Source organism: Rousettus aegyptiacus, unplaced genomic scaffold (assembly GCF_014176215.1).
Source record: "Rousettus aegyptiacus isolate mRouAeg1 unplaced genomic scaffold, mRouAeg1.p scaffold_m13_p_15, whole genome shotgun sequence".
NCBI lineage: Eukaryota > Metazoa > Chordata > Mammalia > Chiroptera > Pteropodidae > Rousettus > Rousettus aegyptiacus.
Genome location: NW_023416290.1, coordinates 39024185 through 39040866, shown reverse-complemented (window position 1 = coordinate 39040866; position 16682 = coordinate 39024185). Strand labels below are relative to the sequence as shown.

General features: G+C 35.4%; 1 protein-coding gene across 3 annotated transcripts in view; it reads left to right on the top strand.

The window, feature by feature from the left end:
- Positions 1–16682, top strand: part of ANGPT1 (angiopoietin 1) — a 226682-nt gene that overhangs the window by 186698 nt on the left and 23302 nt on the right. For all 3 annotated transcript variants that reach the window (XM_016147437.2, XM_016147438.2, XM_036232970.1), the window contains exon 7: positions 4565–4731. In XM_016147437.2, coding sequence (XP_016002923.1) covers positions 4565–4731 — 167 coding nt within the window. The remainder of the gene's footprint in view (positions 1–4564; positions 4732–16682) is intronic.

Here is a 16682-nt window from a genome sequence, read left to right as displayed (position 1 = left end):
CCTAGCATCTCAAAGCCTTTTAAATAATTGTTCAGTATCCCCTTATTAATTTCCAGGCTAAGACAAGACCTCAGATTATTTTTGCTCCCTTTCTCATACAGAGTAGAAAGAAATCTACTTACCTTTAAATAGCTCACAGTCTTGTGGGAGAGAGGCAAGTAAACAGAAAATTACTACATATTATGACACATCCTCTAACGATAATAACAAGTAGATTTTTAAGTGCTTCTCATGTATAACAATGAGCTAAATGGTTTAAGTATCTTATTTCTTTTTTGCAACACTCTATATGGAACACAACATTTTTTATACATGTTTTGCAGAAGGAAACTGAGGCTCAGAAATAATGTCAAAGGGTGCAAACATGTGACAGAAAGGCTTCAAACTGGAATGGAAACAGGAGTAGAAGTTGAAGTTATAATCAAAGCCAAGCCTTTTGTTATTAGCCATTGGGTTCGTGGTCTGCCTGAAAAACTATCCAATAGACAGTTTACTAATGTGGGAACCCATTTTTCCCGTCTTTCATTTATTTTTCATCGTTGCGAGGAAACAGTTGTTTCTGCATCACTGACTTTTAGCTATTAGAGAGTTTCCTCCCTCTGATATCTCTCTAACAGCCATTTTGATTCATTGTAGCCCAGCATTTTGCTCCCACAATAGAGCATGTGTAGATTGTTTTTGGGGAAGGTGAGTAAAATAGGATTTTGGTTTCTCAAAGCAAATGCTGTTGCTTCCTTTTTAGTTGCTTCTTTCTCTATTTTCAGTTGGGAAAAGCGAACCGTTTAGAAAGGGGTGTTAATCTGACTTAGGAAGAGGTACACGCCTGCATGCCAGGGCAGAGATGGGGGCTTGTAGGGATGACACTAATGCTCGTCCGTTTCTGGCCGGCGATATCTGCACTTTCCCCTGGGGAAGCTGGAGAGCTTCATCCATGCAACGCTTTCAACAGCATGGAAATATGTGACCTAAAACTTAACACTTCATCATTCCCAGCCTTCTTATTCACATTCAGTATAATCGCCGAATCCCTTTTAACTACTACAGAGAAGAGAGAATTGTCAAGTGGCTAGAGGGAGACCGTGACATGTCTGAGCTGAGAATAAATGCAAGGAAAATCCCAGCAGTCTTCTTTTCCTTTCTAATGGCTGCTGCAACTGAGAATGTGCTAATTCTTTGACTTCGGTCCCCTAGAACTTTCTGTTCCGTTTATTCACTGGAGAAGGTAAGCTTTGCTTTTTCCCTGCTATGTAACACCAACTGCCATAAGAAAGTGTAAAATTCTTCACACATCCTAAATTGTTCTACTATTTCCTACCACTGTGGAACTTTTGCAAAGTGTGACTTGTGCATCTTAGGAACAGAGAAGAAGCCACTGGGGTACTTACTGTCTTCGATGTGGCCTATATCTTTGCTCTGAGCTACAGTAGATGATCTTTAGGGAACATATACCCAGTACAATCTGGACAAAGAGTGTTCAGTTAATCAAAAACTAAGTTAAATTGGAGAATAACTTTAAAAGTGTGCCTACATATACTGATATATTTTACTTTAACTTAAATGTAAGAATATACATTCACTTACTCATTTTTTTAAAATGTAAGGCCAAACCCTGGAGTTCTGGGTCAGTGGTTCTTTCATAAAACTTTCCCATAATGAAATACATCAAATTTCTAGCTTTTGTTTTTTTTAAACTAGAGCAAGAAAGACACATGCAGAGCAATGTAAGTTAAAAATTCTCTAATGTTTTATCATTTTTCCTAGTCTTTTAGAGTTGTCGCAACAACACATAGTTCAAAAGCTTTTTTTCTAGTGATTTACTTTCATAGAGCAAACCTAAATATTTAAATTAGGTTTTATAAAAAGAACGAAACAAAAAAACCTCTTTCCTCACTAATATTTAACTTATTTATGAAACATTATAAATCTTATCATTATAATAGCAGAACTGGCATAAACAGTTTTGAAACCAAACACAACTGGCTTTGGTAAATAACTCAATTGGCAGGGACAAGTAGTACACGGATACATTTAATGCTTTTAGTACACCCTGGGCATCAATATATTTTAATGTAGGAATGGAGAACACTAATTCATTTGCTAAGTTGGTTAAAGGAGAATATATGTGTAGCTATAATTCTTTATAGTCGATATATATTAAATTTGAAAGGAAATAAAAGTTTTTTAAAATTCTAATAATCTGTCTTGAGAAGATAAGGATTGCTGTGATTATTTTGCTGCTTTCCTCATACATCTTCTTAATGTAGAGAAAACCTTTATGAATGAATACTTCAATTAACCAGAATGTTTCTTTCTGAAACATCGGAGTACCTCCTGTTATTACTGGAGGTTTTGTCTTGCAAAATTAATGTGCACAAGACAGACTGGGAGCTTGCTCTGATGAAGATTCATTGGGCTGGCTCTCAGATATTTTAATTTGTGTGGAGCCAAGATTCTTTTTTCCAACCAGAGCTCCAGTGATTATGAACACTTTAAGAACTACTTAAAGCTGGATTCTTTAAGAAAAGTTTCCCTGAAATTCAACCAAATTACCTACTAGTATTATGTTCTAAGGTTACTTCTCTGTCATTACAAATTGCTATAGTTTATATTTCCTTCCTTCCTTCCTTCCTTCCTTCCTTCCTTCCTTCCTTCCTTCCTTCCTGCCTTCCTTCCTTCCTTCTTCTTTTATCTTTGAACTTCAACGAAACATATGGAATTCCCAGCATACGCCAGCATTCCACTAGTCTTTGAGGATTCACAAATACAGCACAGCTCTCTCCTCAAGAAGCTCATAGTCTGGTCAGTAAGACAAACATGTAGATCGAGAATTACATTGAACTTCAAGCATTACCGAGGAATACTTCTCTGAGGCAGTTGTGAATACAGAAAATCTAGGATGCCAGCAGTTTCTTAGGGTTCTTTATTTTCCTGTCACTAACATCTCCAATGTTAAGAGCTGGCTTTCTTTGGGATACCACTTTTTTTTTCCTCCCACAAAGAAACTATTTTGAACACTTAACAGCCATGACTGGAGTTGCCCTAATGCAAACAATGGAGCCATATTGAGATTCAGGTGCAGAGCAGCCAGTTAGGTTCACTCACTAGGTCTTCTGCCTCGAAATGCAAATCCATGCCAGTGAAGCATTTACATGATTACAGTTCTGGATTTACAGGTTTGCTAACTGGTATTTTAAAATGAGAATGTTATGAACATAGAGGTGCATCTATCTTTTCAAATTAGTGTTTTGGATTTCTTTGGATAAATATCCAGAAATAGAATTGCTGGGTCATATGGTAGTTTTGTATTTAATTTTTTGAGGAATCTCCATATTGTTTTCCATAGTGACTGCACTAATTTACAATCCCACAAACAGTTTACAATGGCTCCCTTTTCTCCACATCCTTGCCAATTCTTGTTATTTGTTGATTTATTGAAGAAAGTCATCTCATTATAGTTTTAATTTGCATTTCCCTGATGATTAATGATATTGAGCTTCTTCTTTTTTTTTTTTTTTGTATGTCTATTAGCCATCTGTACGTCCTCTTTGCAGAAATATCTATTCAGATCTGCCCATTTCTTAATTTTTCTTGATGTTGTTAAGTTGTATGAGTCCCTTATATATTTTGGATATTTAAGCCCCTATCAGATATATCATTGGCAAATATCTTCTGAAATAAGTCAGACAGAGAAAGACAAATACCCCGTGATTTCTTTTATATGTGGAATCTAAACAATAAAATTAGATGAACAAACAAAACAGAAATGAGCTATGGATACAAATTGATAGTCACCAAATAGGAGGGGTGAAAAAGGTGAAGGGGGTTAAGAAGTGGAAATTGCCAGTTATAAAAATAGTCATGCAGAAGTACAACATAGGGAATATATTCAATAATGTTGTAATAATTATGTATGCTATCGGATGGGTACTAGACTTACTGGGTTCATTGCTTAGTAAGGTATATAAATGTCTAATCACTATGTCGTACACCTGAAACTAATATAATATTATAATGTCAATTGTAATTAAAAAGTAAATTTTTTAAAAATGAAAATGTTAAAGCTAGAAAAGTCAAAGAGCTAATAATCTGTTTAAGTTATTATCTAAGCATATTTGACTTCTAAATAATAATGGAAACACAAATGACAATAATATCATTAAGTAATTTGCCTGATACTATGCTGATAATTGTCATTGGAGAATATTGAAATTATGTTCAAAATATTTTATTATCTAGAATTTTATAAACATTTTCAAAAGCTACCCGTGATAGAGGAGTGTTCACTGGTTAAAAAGCTGTTGATCAGATTCACTTAATCCAAAAACATTTCATCTATACAGATGTGAAAATCAGGTTTTACTGTAATGAGAATTAGATGTAAGCCTCAATGCAGAGAGACACAGCAGGAAAATATTGAATAAATAATTGAAAAAATGTATAAAAATATGAAGGAAATACCTTTACTTTAAAAAATGTTTTATTATTATTTGGAACATAGTTTAATATTGAATATGAAAACAGTTTATCTCTGAAGTAACAGCTGCATCTCTGTCTTCTTTCACAGGGTTTTGGAAACCCTTCTGGTGAATATTGGCTGGGGAATGAGTTTATTTTCGCCATAACTAGTCAGAGGCAGTACACACTGAGAATCGAGTTAATGGACTGGGAAGGAAACAGAGCCTATTCACAATACGACAGATTCCACATAGGAAATGAAAAACAAAACTACAGGTAAGTCCTCCTTCCATGTAGTGCTCAATTGCCTTGGACCTAGGCACTTAACAGTTTTAGTGGAAAAGTTTGTAAAAAAGAAATGATGAAAGCCATCCTTCAAATCGAAAATCAATTTGTCTAGGCCTTTTGGAAAGAGATATAAAATACCCTGTAAAGACTCCTTAAAAGCTTTAAGTATCAATTATCACAGACAGATTGTCTTGATGTTGGCTCAAAGTACAGAAGATAGGGAATTAAGTCAAATACAATATTATTGTTGTTGCTGTTGGATTTTTATTATTGCTATTATTATGAAGGTATAGTGGATTCATACATATAAAGCTGATGACAGAGAATTGACTCAGACTCAGTGGCTTGAAATAAGTACTCCTATCAAAATATTTCCTACTTATACTTTATTTCCCTTTCTGAAATTATTATTTTCCACATTATCTTGAAAGTAATAAAAGAGGGGTAAAATTCTATATTTTTGAATGATTGACATAAAAGTTAAGTTGAGGCATAATTTAGAATTTTTTGGTAAATAATGTAAAAGGCATAAATAAATCCAAATAATGGCAATAGTATAAACAGAACATATTTGCAGATGTAAAAAGAGACACTCTGTTTACTTAATTGTAAACATCTCTGTTTTTTTTTCAATGAGCAACTTACATTAAAAATGGCTAAGCAAGTAATATGGCATGGTAAATTCATTTCACGCTTACTGTGTTACTCCTATGTGCTGGGAACTCTACTGTGCACTAGTGATTTTGCAGGCAGTGATGAGATCTCTGGTCCCTGAGACCTCACAGTCCAGCTTTGTTGCTGAGGAGGCCACTAAACATCTGGTTGGCATTCCATGAGAACAGGGAATACATTTTAGTTACTTTTATATCACTACCCATTGATACAATACTTGGCACATAACAGGTCTTACTAACTGTGTGTGCCTCAGTTTCATGATCAGTGCATTATAGTTGCAATGATTTTAAACTCTCAATAGTGTGGCTACTCTATATCGGTAATGGAAACACGATTGTGTGCATTAAAAGACTGGCAGATTGCTGCAAGGAAAATACAGTGACAGTAACAAAAGCCTTCTGGTTTTTCTTTTTTTTCCAACCTGTGTGGCCATCATCTCATAGTCAACTGTTTTGGCTGCTTATTCGTCTTTTTGAGGTATACTAGTCTTTAGGACTTTAAATCTACAACTTTTTCATGAACGCATTCCATTTTATTTTAGTGGGTTATGTATGAGATTGGATCCTTGGAGACATAATAATCATTTTCTTAACAAACAGTGATGATGTCACCCAACAGAGAATGAGAAATAGATCTAAAGAGTTCATAGTCTCATGGGGTGGGGGTGGGGGCATGAGGTTGTACATAATGGCAACTCAAGAAACCAAAGAAGAGACATTTATAAAATGCAATGGAGTGTAAGAAGAAATGTTTCCAAGGAGGTCAATATTTTGAGAGTTTTATAACAAGAAAAACCACTGTAAAACATCAGGGGTACTCTTATGTAAATGTTTTGACCTGAAACCTGAAACTATATGAAACTTGGCTAATATCAGAGAGCCTGACAATAGGACTAGCAAATAATTAGTCTAGTCTTTTTCTAGGCTCCTGAAGAATTTTCTTTGGTTTCTTTCCAAAATGACCCTCGGTTCTTTGTGTGTGTGTGTGTGTGTGTGTGTGCGCGCGCGCGCGCGCATGTGTGCCCACACACATGCATGCATATGTTTGCGAGGGTAGAATAGTATTAAGGGGACCAAGAGTGTTTGGGCAGGTTTAGGAGGATTGCGGGCATCTGACGTAGGCTTCAGGATACGTGACGGGAATATCATTCTGGCATCTACGTGAGGAAGGTGCACTTGCCCCGCCACCTTGGTACCCACTGCTCTTACTGAGCATTTCCTGTTCCTTCAACATCTATGTGACTCTGATCTTCACCCATATGATGCAGATCTGTTAGCAAAAAGTAAGTCTTCCAGCTAGAGTGGGGCATATACCCTGCGATCCCATTTTTCTTTCTTGAGAGTACTGTGAACCTTGATAATCAGAACTGTAAATCCAGAAGGAACTTAATTATTTAATTCCAAACCTCTGGCTTTAATGAAAACAAAGCTGAGGCAATATTTTACCCAAGGAGGGAGAAAGACTTAAATAGAGAATGTTCGACTCCTACTTGGTTCGGTGTATTTTCTACTCAATAATGCTGCTGCAATAATGGTAGTGACTCTGGGCCTCTTCCCTGCCAAGACCCAGAAGAAAATAGTTCTGTCATCATCGCCTTCTCATGCAGTTAAGGATTAAGACTCATGTTGGCATCAAATGGGAAATTAGAACTCACTAAAACATAATGCTTAGTGAAAGCTTAGTTAAAATAATCATACTATGAAATGGTGTTATTCGTTCTTTCAAAGAAAAGCAAACGGAAGCTTGGAAAGGGAAGCTACCCTGGTGACTCCCCCCTCCACCTGTGTCATCACTCGCTCATGCCAGGTCTGATTCGGTAGCGCCACACGCGGCTCGCAGTCACCGCTCCAGATGTCCGGCTTTGCCCCCGTGCGCTTCTCCACTCGCTGCTCTCCCCTCTTAATTAGGATGCCTCGTTGTGATAAATTGTTAAAAGTATTAATGCTGACATTCATATAGTATTTTATAGTCTATGAAACGATTTTTAACACTTTGTTCGTTTAGTCCTGACAGTAACTTTTTCAGGTAGACACATTTTAAAGATGAAGAAACGGAGGCTTTGATCGATCGACCTACTCAAATCCAACTAAATTCCAGCTAAAATCAAGACTATGGAGTTCACGCTAGATTTTTGTTTTATACTTTTTCTTCTTTCAAGTTATATTCAGAAGTTCTTTGAGAGTTTTATTTTAAATATTCTATCTTAACAGAAATTGAATTTTAAAACTCTTGCTATAGCTGTACCATATGTATAAAACTAATTTTAAAAATCTTTCTCATGCTCTAGACACATATTGATTAAAAGTAGGTGTTGTGGATGGATAGATAAGCTTACAAATGTATATGTAATGCACATATTTTCTTTTTATCCTCTAAGGAAATTCCAAGTGATTTTCTCAGATAGAAATAAAATCTATAGAACCCAGGAGAATATAAATAAGAAAAAACAATAATGTAAGAGTGTTGTGATGAACACATCATCTGAAATAACATGCATTAAATGTGAAAGAGTAAATATTTTCTCTAAAGAGTTAGTATTATCCAGATTCTCATCATCTAACACCTGGACTACTATTATAAAAGCCTGCCTACCTACAATCTTGATGCTCTCAAATATATCTTCCACATTGTTGTGGGATGGTTTTTCTAAAACAATCTGACTTGGTCTTGGTCTCTGTTCTTCATTTGTTTCCACAGTGTTCAAATATCTACAGGTTAAAGCCTTCCACTTTAAACTCTTCATGACCTGACTGCTACCTACATATTCAGCTATTTCCATTAGACTCTCCCCTCAACCTCACCCAACCAGACACTTCCTCATTATACTTATGTTCAATTAATTACTTACAATCTTCTTAAACCTTCTATGCCTTTTTTTTTTATGTCATATCCTTACTCTATACACATAAACCCAAATTTGGATAAATTTTCTAAATCTTTAAGAGTCTCCTTTATTCCAGGAAGTCTTCCCTGATATTTGCTATAGGAAGTACTATGTTGCGCTGACTCATGGCCCCCTTCAGAGCCAAAGTACTCCTTCTCCCACCTGCTGGAAATGTTGCTGGCTGATGACTTGTAGCCAAGGTGTCCTGCCTGGGCGTTCATTGCCTATAGCTGAAGAAAGTCTTATCACCCAAAGTCACTGCTCCTTCCTGCAGGCACGTTGCATCCAATAACTAGTCAGTGTAGGAGTATATAAAGATCTCCTTGCCGCAATTCGGGGTAATTTTGAAGGGCCATCCGGGGTCTAGATTTCCATTTCAGATGAGCTGAGGGTCTTACTGTGACTGCGTGCGAGCCCCACTTGCCTCTCTACTCAACGCTGCTTTCTTCACTTTGTCACGTGGATCGATCCTAAGAGCATTCCCTCGTGTGTCTCCATACACTGACTTCCCAGAGAAATGCGTCACTCTCACTCTCAGGCTGATTTAGATGTTCTGTGCAACCACACGTCTATACATTCTGTGGCTAACTATTCAGTATATAAAGTCATTAACAAGTGTTTTGTTTTTTAATAAATGTGTGTGCATGTGCGTGTGTGCGCACGTGTGTCTGTGTGGATGTTCCTTCCACTCTGTCTAAGCTTCTAGAGGTTAGGAATAATTTTTATCAAAATTCAAGTTATATACTTAAATTAGCCAACTCATTAACTGACAGTTAATAGCTAATATTTGGTTAACACTTACTGTGCACCAGACATTCTGTTTCCACTTGAGCAAACAGGTATTGTACTTTGCACAGGTCACAGGTACTAATATGAGCAAAAATAAAGATCTGAGTTTTGATCTAATAACTTCCCACTGCATGGTCATCCCTCAATAAAGGGAAATCTGTCCCCAAAATAAAGTTTACTGATCTATTCATTTATTTGGATTCAGGACTTAATCCAGCTTCACCATTGCCTTTGTAGACTCTTTAATTACTTTTTACCTAGAATAGTCTACTATATACCCACCATTCATATTTTTTGAAGAAACCAGGTCAATTTTAAACCATTTTTCTGTTCAGTTAAGTTTCATTCACTTGTTAAGGTTTTATTTATTTATTTATTTTTGCTTCTGTTTTTGCAATGGAGTATGTAGTCTCTTAAATAAAGTTCTTACAAAACATAATGTATAAAACACATAAAGCTGATCTATTTTGGTTAAAGAGGTTGTGGGGCCTAGTACAATATTCGTTTGGCCCTCCCCTTGCTAATGCCTCATGTATCTGTAGAGCACAGTTTAAAAACCATCGTATCATATTATAATTAAAAATATAAAGTGGTTCTGAAGAGGAATTTTTCACTTAAATGACTAACCTTATAATCATCTCTTTGTTCTGCTTCTGTAGATATGCTTGCCCCATAGGCCAAAGGGCAGGGTGACCTCAAAATTAATGAAAGACTCATCCTCCTTTTTGCTTGTTTTGTCTAGATATCAGATGTATTGACTGAGTTCCTGTCTGAAAACCTTGAGCTTTATAACTCTTTGTAACTGCCTGTAGCCCATAGCAATTCTCATACTTTGTAACTCTTTATAACTGCCTGAGACAAATTAACCATTTGACCCATTACCAAATGTAACGGCACAGATAAGCCTATAAAAGTAAGGTTACCCCTGAGCTTGGGGCCCAGATCTATCACTTCTGATATTGACGACGTAATAAACCTGAGTTCTCCAACTCTCCCAGTGGTGCTCAGTATCTTGCTGGTCTGATTTTGCAACAATTCTGCAACAGTACTGATAAGAAATAAATTTAGTTGTACTACTTTCAAGTCTAAAAAGGAAAAGAAAATCACATTAAAAATTTCTAAATTTGTTAGAAAGGCACATATTTCATTAGATAAAGTGACTCTGCATATTAATTTTTTTTTTCAGATTTTGGTTACAGTTTATGCCCTGAAGTTAATTCTTTTGTAGTATTAACTTGATTAGTAAATTTTTTATTACAGATAATATATGACAAGCTTAAAGATAGCCCCTCCTTTTAACTGATAGAATATTTGTTTTTAGTAAAGTCTGTTTGATAATGTTTAACCATTTATAATGAATACTTTATATTACAATTATAATCTTACTTTAATATTTATAATGCATAATTTGGGACTATTCTTTATATTTTATCTATGTTATTTATTGAAGATACCTTCAGTCCTTTTTTTAAAAATTTTAGTCATTAAAGTATCTCAATGTTTTCTATGTATTTCAAGAACAAAACAAATTAGTGTGGATTGAAAGGAATTCTCTCGAACCTCCCCTGTAAATTTAAACTGTGCATTTTTATAGGTATTATAAAACTTGTTTCACTCTTTTCAGTGAAATGTTTTTCATTCAGCTGATCCTCTGGGCTCCATGGCCCTGACTGGAATCAGTAGCAGATGTGTTGAAATGCTGAGATGCTGAGAGGAAAGTTATTTTTTATAGCATTCTTGGAATGATCAAAGTAGAGAAAATGCATATAGGGAATCTCCTGGCAGTTTCTACCCACTTGAATTTTTTAGCCCAGTATCAAACTCAGAGTTTTAAGTAGTTTTATTTTATTGTTAAATAATTTCTCCAATTTGGGAAGTGTATTATTTTTATTGAGAGTATTATTTTTGTTGCATTTACATCATAAAACAGAGAAAAAATTGTTTTATTCAACCAAATTTATGTTTTATACTCCTTGACTGAGATGACATATTCAAGAAGAAAGAGGTATGGTCTTACCAAGTCACTTTTTACCTTCTTCAGGACTTCTAAGGGTCAGAAAAATCTCTTGACTTTAATGCAGATTAATGTAAGTCTCTAGAGTCTTGTATTTTTCCAAGTTGATGAAAACAAATGCCCCAGTGCTGTTAGGTCCACAGATTCCCAGAAGATTCCTGATTCAGAATGAATAATGCTGGGTGGGACTCAGACAATCGCTGTCCTAGAAACTTTTAAGTAGACGAAGGTTGCTAAAACCACTTAGCACTGTCTCCAGGAAGTAGTCTAGGGAGATGTCATGTGATCCACTGCTCTGAGTCCTCCTAGTGCTATTCACCCAGAAAACATGAAGGCTGTACCTTCAATGAATGAAATGTCTGTTTGTTTTTTTTTATTATGTGCTATCCTAAAATAAAATGTCCACAGAGATTTCAGCATAGTCACATATGTGTATGTTCATGCATGTGCATACACGAGTTGGGATAGGGGTCGGAGGAGGCAGACAGGCAGTTACAATGCCATGAACATAGTCAGCTTTCTAATAAAGACAAATATTTCATGAATAGCAGGACCTAACCAATTTGGGGAAGTTGGGAGGGCTTCTGAGGGGTAGTCTTAGTTGATATAAAAAGGGAAATTTAGAACGAGCTGGAGAAATGGTTTAGAATTGGAGATAGAGTGGGAATAGTATATGTAAAGGCTTATAAGACCCAGCATGTCTTCTTAGGCAAACCACAACTAGTTAGGTATTGCTTAAGCATAGAGTGTAATGGGGTAATGACAAAGCATGATACTAAGAGCGAAAAAGAGCTAGACAACTAGTAATATCAGGAAGACTTTGCACTGGCAACTAGTGACAGCCTCTGATGTCAAACCATTTAAAATAGTCTATTACCACACCCCAATCAATGTTTGATTACTCTGTGCACTAAATATGAGCAACAACAATGTGCAAGACATTGTGGATGAAACAAAACCTCACAGAACTTAACCTTTGTTATTGAAGAGCTTAACTTCTTTGCCTGACTTGATTTTCTTTGTTTTTTAAGTCTTAGCTCAGTGTAGAGCTCGACTCTTTCAGATTGGGTAAGGCTCCTTCTGTATGCTCTCCCTGGGCTCTGCGCATATCTTTAACTGAGGCCTCATTCATTACACTGGGCTGTAACTGGCTCTTCGTTGGTATCAGACTGTCGCATCTAGGAGGGCAGGGATATTTCCAAAATGTTTAGCTTATGTCTGGAGAAGCACTTTCTAATAAATATATGAAAAACATATCAACAAAGACATTTTTATGCATTCAACAAACACAGCTGATTTTGACCTAGGTGCCAGAAATTCAGAGACCAGCAAGTCAAATTTTATGGTATATAATGGCAGATTATTATAGTTTTCATGAAATAATTTTAATAAAATGCTCTGTCCTTTAGCTTCTTAGATTATTGCTTGGATGAGGCTTATTTTCCTGGTCTATTCAACTTCTGGCTCTTCGGTTTCTTTTTTTTATGCACATTAAATATGCAAGAATTTCTATATTGATTGCATCATGCCAAGGAAACGAAATAAAATGTTAGTAAGATAGACACACAACGTACCTTTTCCCTAGACTGACTGAACCTGGACAAGGATGCTATGTTACCATCACCAATAAGTAGTTTTGGGTTACAAGGTCTAAGTACTCTGCCTGACATTTTGATAGCTCCACTAGGTGAGAGTAAATTTTGATTTCACAAAACTCATGGGTGAATAACAGAGCTTATCAGAAAGTACAAGATCAGTTCATTATATTTTTAAGTAAAAATTTCAAAATTATGAAAATAACTATAAAATATTAATTTTCCTATATTTACTTGAACAATGATTTTTCTCTCTAGAAGATTTATTTCTTTTACAAAACTCTTTATCCATTTTCACTATAAACATCATAAGAACATTTTAAATAATTATGCTAAGTATCAAGATTAGATGCATCAAGTGCAAACTGTGTTCATAAGAGCATCATAATATTCAACTTTAACTAATATTAAGTATTTACTCCTTTCCGAATATTTGCAGTGGTTAAGTATGTCTCTTTTGGCACAAATATCACAAATGCCAGTATTTATGCTGGCCTGTTCATTCTCTATTAAAATAATCAAAAGTGCTATTTTATTACCTGCCTCAGAAGTTCAAATAAACAGCTGGATAAAGAATAATTTTAGTCTTATTCATTTTTAGATCATAAATGAAAAGCAACTTCCTTTTTCTCACATACCGTTATGATCAATTCCAGAGAAGATTTTCTAGATGTTCATTATATAAACAATTGGAGGTCACATAATTGTTATAAAATAATTATTCTAATTAACTATGCCTTAAAAATAACAGATATGATTTAAGATCAAATGAGTAGTTTGTGTCTATTTAGAATCTGATTTTTAAAGTATGCGTAGTGTTCTTAGAAGAAAAATTACATCTGAATATTATACAATTCTTTAACATCCCCTAACCTAGAAGATATGCTGATAATTAGAGATATTAAGTAAATATTTTCTTGGCTTGTTAATCCATATTATTTTATCTCTCTCTTAACTGGATATAGTTTCACGTTAATTTATATAACTTCACTAAAATTACTTTTTTGAAAGTTGTTATAATTGTTTTGAAACCAGGGACTGCATTCATTCATTATCCAGCTGGCCAGCCAGCCACCAAACATTTATCATGTTGCTACTATTCCCTTGGTACTATTCAGTCCAAACTTGAGGATTCATACAGTCAATGAGGGTGTTTATTTAGAGTGCAGATTTCTGAGTCCTGATCTTGGACTCAGCATCCTGATTTCAGAGATCCTGATCCTGCGATAGGACCTGGATATAACAAGCCTACCAAGTATACACAGGTGATGCCAATGCAGAAATAACACTTTAATGACACTGAAAGGAGACACCGTGCTTGCTGGTCTTGTCCGGCCAAGAGTCAAGGAGAGGGAAGAAAACATGGAACAGTTGGCTTGAAACAGGACTTTTAGCTACAAAATGTTTTAGCATGCCTGTTTGGGTTTTATTTTTTGTTGTTATTTTGTTTTGTTTTGTTTGGAATCACAAACCTTTTTTAAAAAATTGATGGCACTATAGAGCCTCTCCCTAGAATAAATGAACAAAACAAAATTTTGCTTATATTTGTGTGTGATTCAGCTCCATGCTCTAGGTAAGGACCCTTGGAATTAGGCTATGGTTGGGCACCAAAGAAAAGTGGTCAGTTGACTGGGGTTGAGGACGGATGGGGTCCACTGAAAGAGAGTGAAGAGATTCAGGAAAGCCTTCCTAGAGGAAATCCTTGAGGATTTGTCAAATACAAGTGTTCGTGAGGAGGTCTGGAAGATGATGGGAAAAGGAGGAGGGTCTTAATAGTCTAGCTAGAAGGAGCAAAAAAAGAAAAAAAAAGAAAAAAAAACTAGAAGTGAGAGAGAGCCTGCCTTAGCTAGAGAATATAAGCATCTGGCTATGTTTTCTGTGCTGTAGAAAACAAGCGGCTATATTCTATGATAAGGATTTTGGATTCTATCATATACTAATTGTGGGGAGAAATAAGCCCCATATAATGATTTTGGTCAACAGAAGAGTCTGCTTATTCACACTGGAGCTTTGTTTGTAGAACTTAAACAATGCATTGTCCAAATACAACAGAGCAAGTATTTCCTCTTTGCAAAAAAAACCTCCGACAATGCCTCTCAATGGTTTTCAACATTCTACTCACCCTTTCCTCTCTGTCTCCCCCTGGGAGATGCTAGAAAGAAAATTTCTTGCTTCTTTAAACAGAAATAAAAATGAGAAGGAACCTACCTCCCTTGAACTTGTTTATACTAAAAAACAACACCAATTTCGATCACAAGTTTTACAAGGGCTTGACTTAATTTTTAGTAAAAAAAGCAAACTCATAAACTCTTTGAGACGGCCATCAGCCTGGTCTTTTAGGCACCAGAGGAGGGTCTGGTCAGCGAGCTGCTCACTCAGAGCTGACTCTGTCAGCCACATATGACGTCAAGGGAATGGAAATATGTTTAAGGGACCATCTTTATTTTTTACAGGGGACTTAGCACCATGTAATTCATTTAAGCACTAAATTTTTTTAAATGTATTCTTAGAAAAAAGAAAGGGATACTGGAAGAACTATATTTTATTTAGAACTAAAACCAGAATCACTACAGCCTGTATTTCTGAACTTTGAGAAATATGGTTTCATTGTCACAGATTTTATGAAAATAGGTTTTGTTTCATTTTACTTTAATTTGCAGACTAGAGTGTACTCTCTCAGCACCATGCAAAGGCACTCAGAAATAACAGTATGTAAATTCGGTAATTTCTTTGGAGGAAGAATTTGTCATGAGTTTTAAGCACATGCAATTTTCATGTCATTGAGAAACACTGAGAACTGTATTTTACTGAGTTTTGAAGCTGGGGTCACTGCTAACAATGTTCCCAGTGTCTAAGGTTGGAGGAGACCTAGGTGGCTGATGAAGTCATTCTTATCAAAGTTTTGTGCGATACTTATGTTTATGAGTCAAGGGAGGGACATCAAAATGAATGCCTTGAAAACTTAAATAGATGAAAAATATACATGTATGACAAAGCTAATACATAAAATAACCATAACAGAACTAAAGGATGAATGAAACTGGATTTTTCTGAAATTTCTCACTATTTGGGCTGAAATTTTCTGTAACCCTGGAAATTTATCTTTCCTAATTGCAGCACAGATTTTCATGTCACTTGCTTTCTCAAGCATTTTTTTCAGGCTTGCATGTCTTTCGCTAAACATGTTCAAAGATATATAACATAGCTACCTTGGGGCATCTGAGGCTTAAGTAACAAATAAGATAGTGTAATCCTTCTTAGCATAATGATGAGGTTAATGTACACAAATTCTGGTGGTTCCCCAATTATTCAATTCCATCTGAGAACAAATGATGCCAGATAAGATGCAATGTGATAAAGAAAGCCTTCAGGAAATAGAGAAGAGAATCAAAAGATTGACTTGAGTGATCTTTTTAGGGATTTTCCCCCAGTAACCACTATGGGTAAAGAAAGGAAAAAAAGGCATGCTGAATTCAGCCAATAAAGCCCCTATGATAGGGCAAGAAAAATGTAGCGTTCTCAAAAGATTGAAATTTTAATTCATTAAAAAATAAACATTTGAATGAAAGGATTGTTATTCAGGTATCTGAGTTTGAAATAAAGTAGACATTACACTAGGTAGTCAGTCAGCAAACAGCATTTTAGTTCCTAGTTCTCTGTACTTGGTATTTGCTTTCTCTATATAAAATGGAAAAAAAACTTTCAAAGGAAATAGGGACTCGTAGATTTGAGAAAATTAGTCTTTTTCATATTTAATTTCTCCAGTTGATTGCCTACATGCATGTCTTAATCAGCTGCATCTCTATCTCATTATTTGCATCACTCACATTATGGTTACGTATGTCTATCAACATCATTCACATTGATACTTGTTTAATTTAGATTAAGTCATTCATATAACTCATGTTTACTGAGCTACTATGTATTTTATGGTTATTGATTAGGGGAGTTTGGTTTCTTTATTTTTAAATTAATATCCATC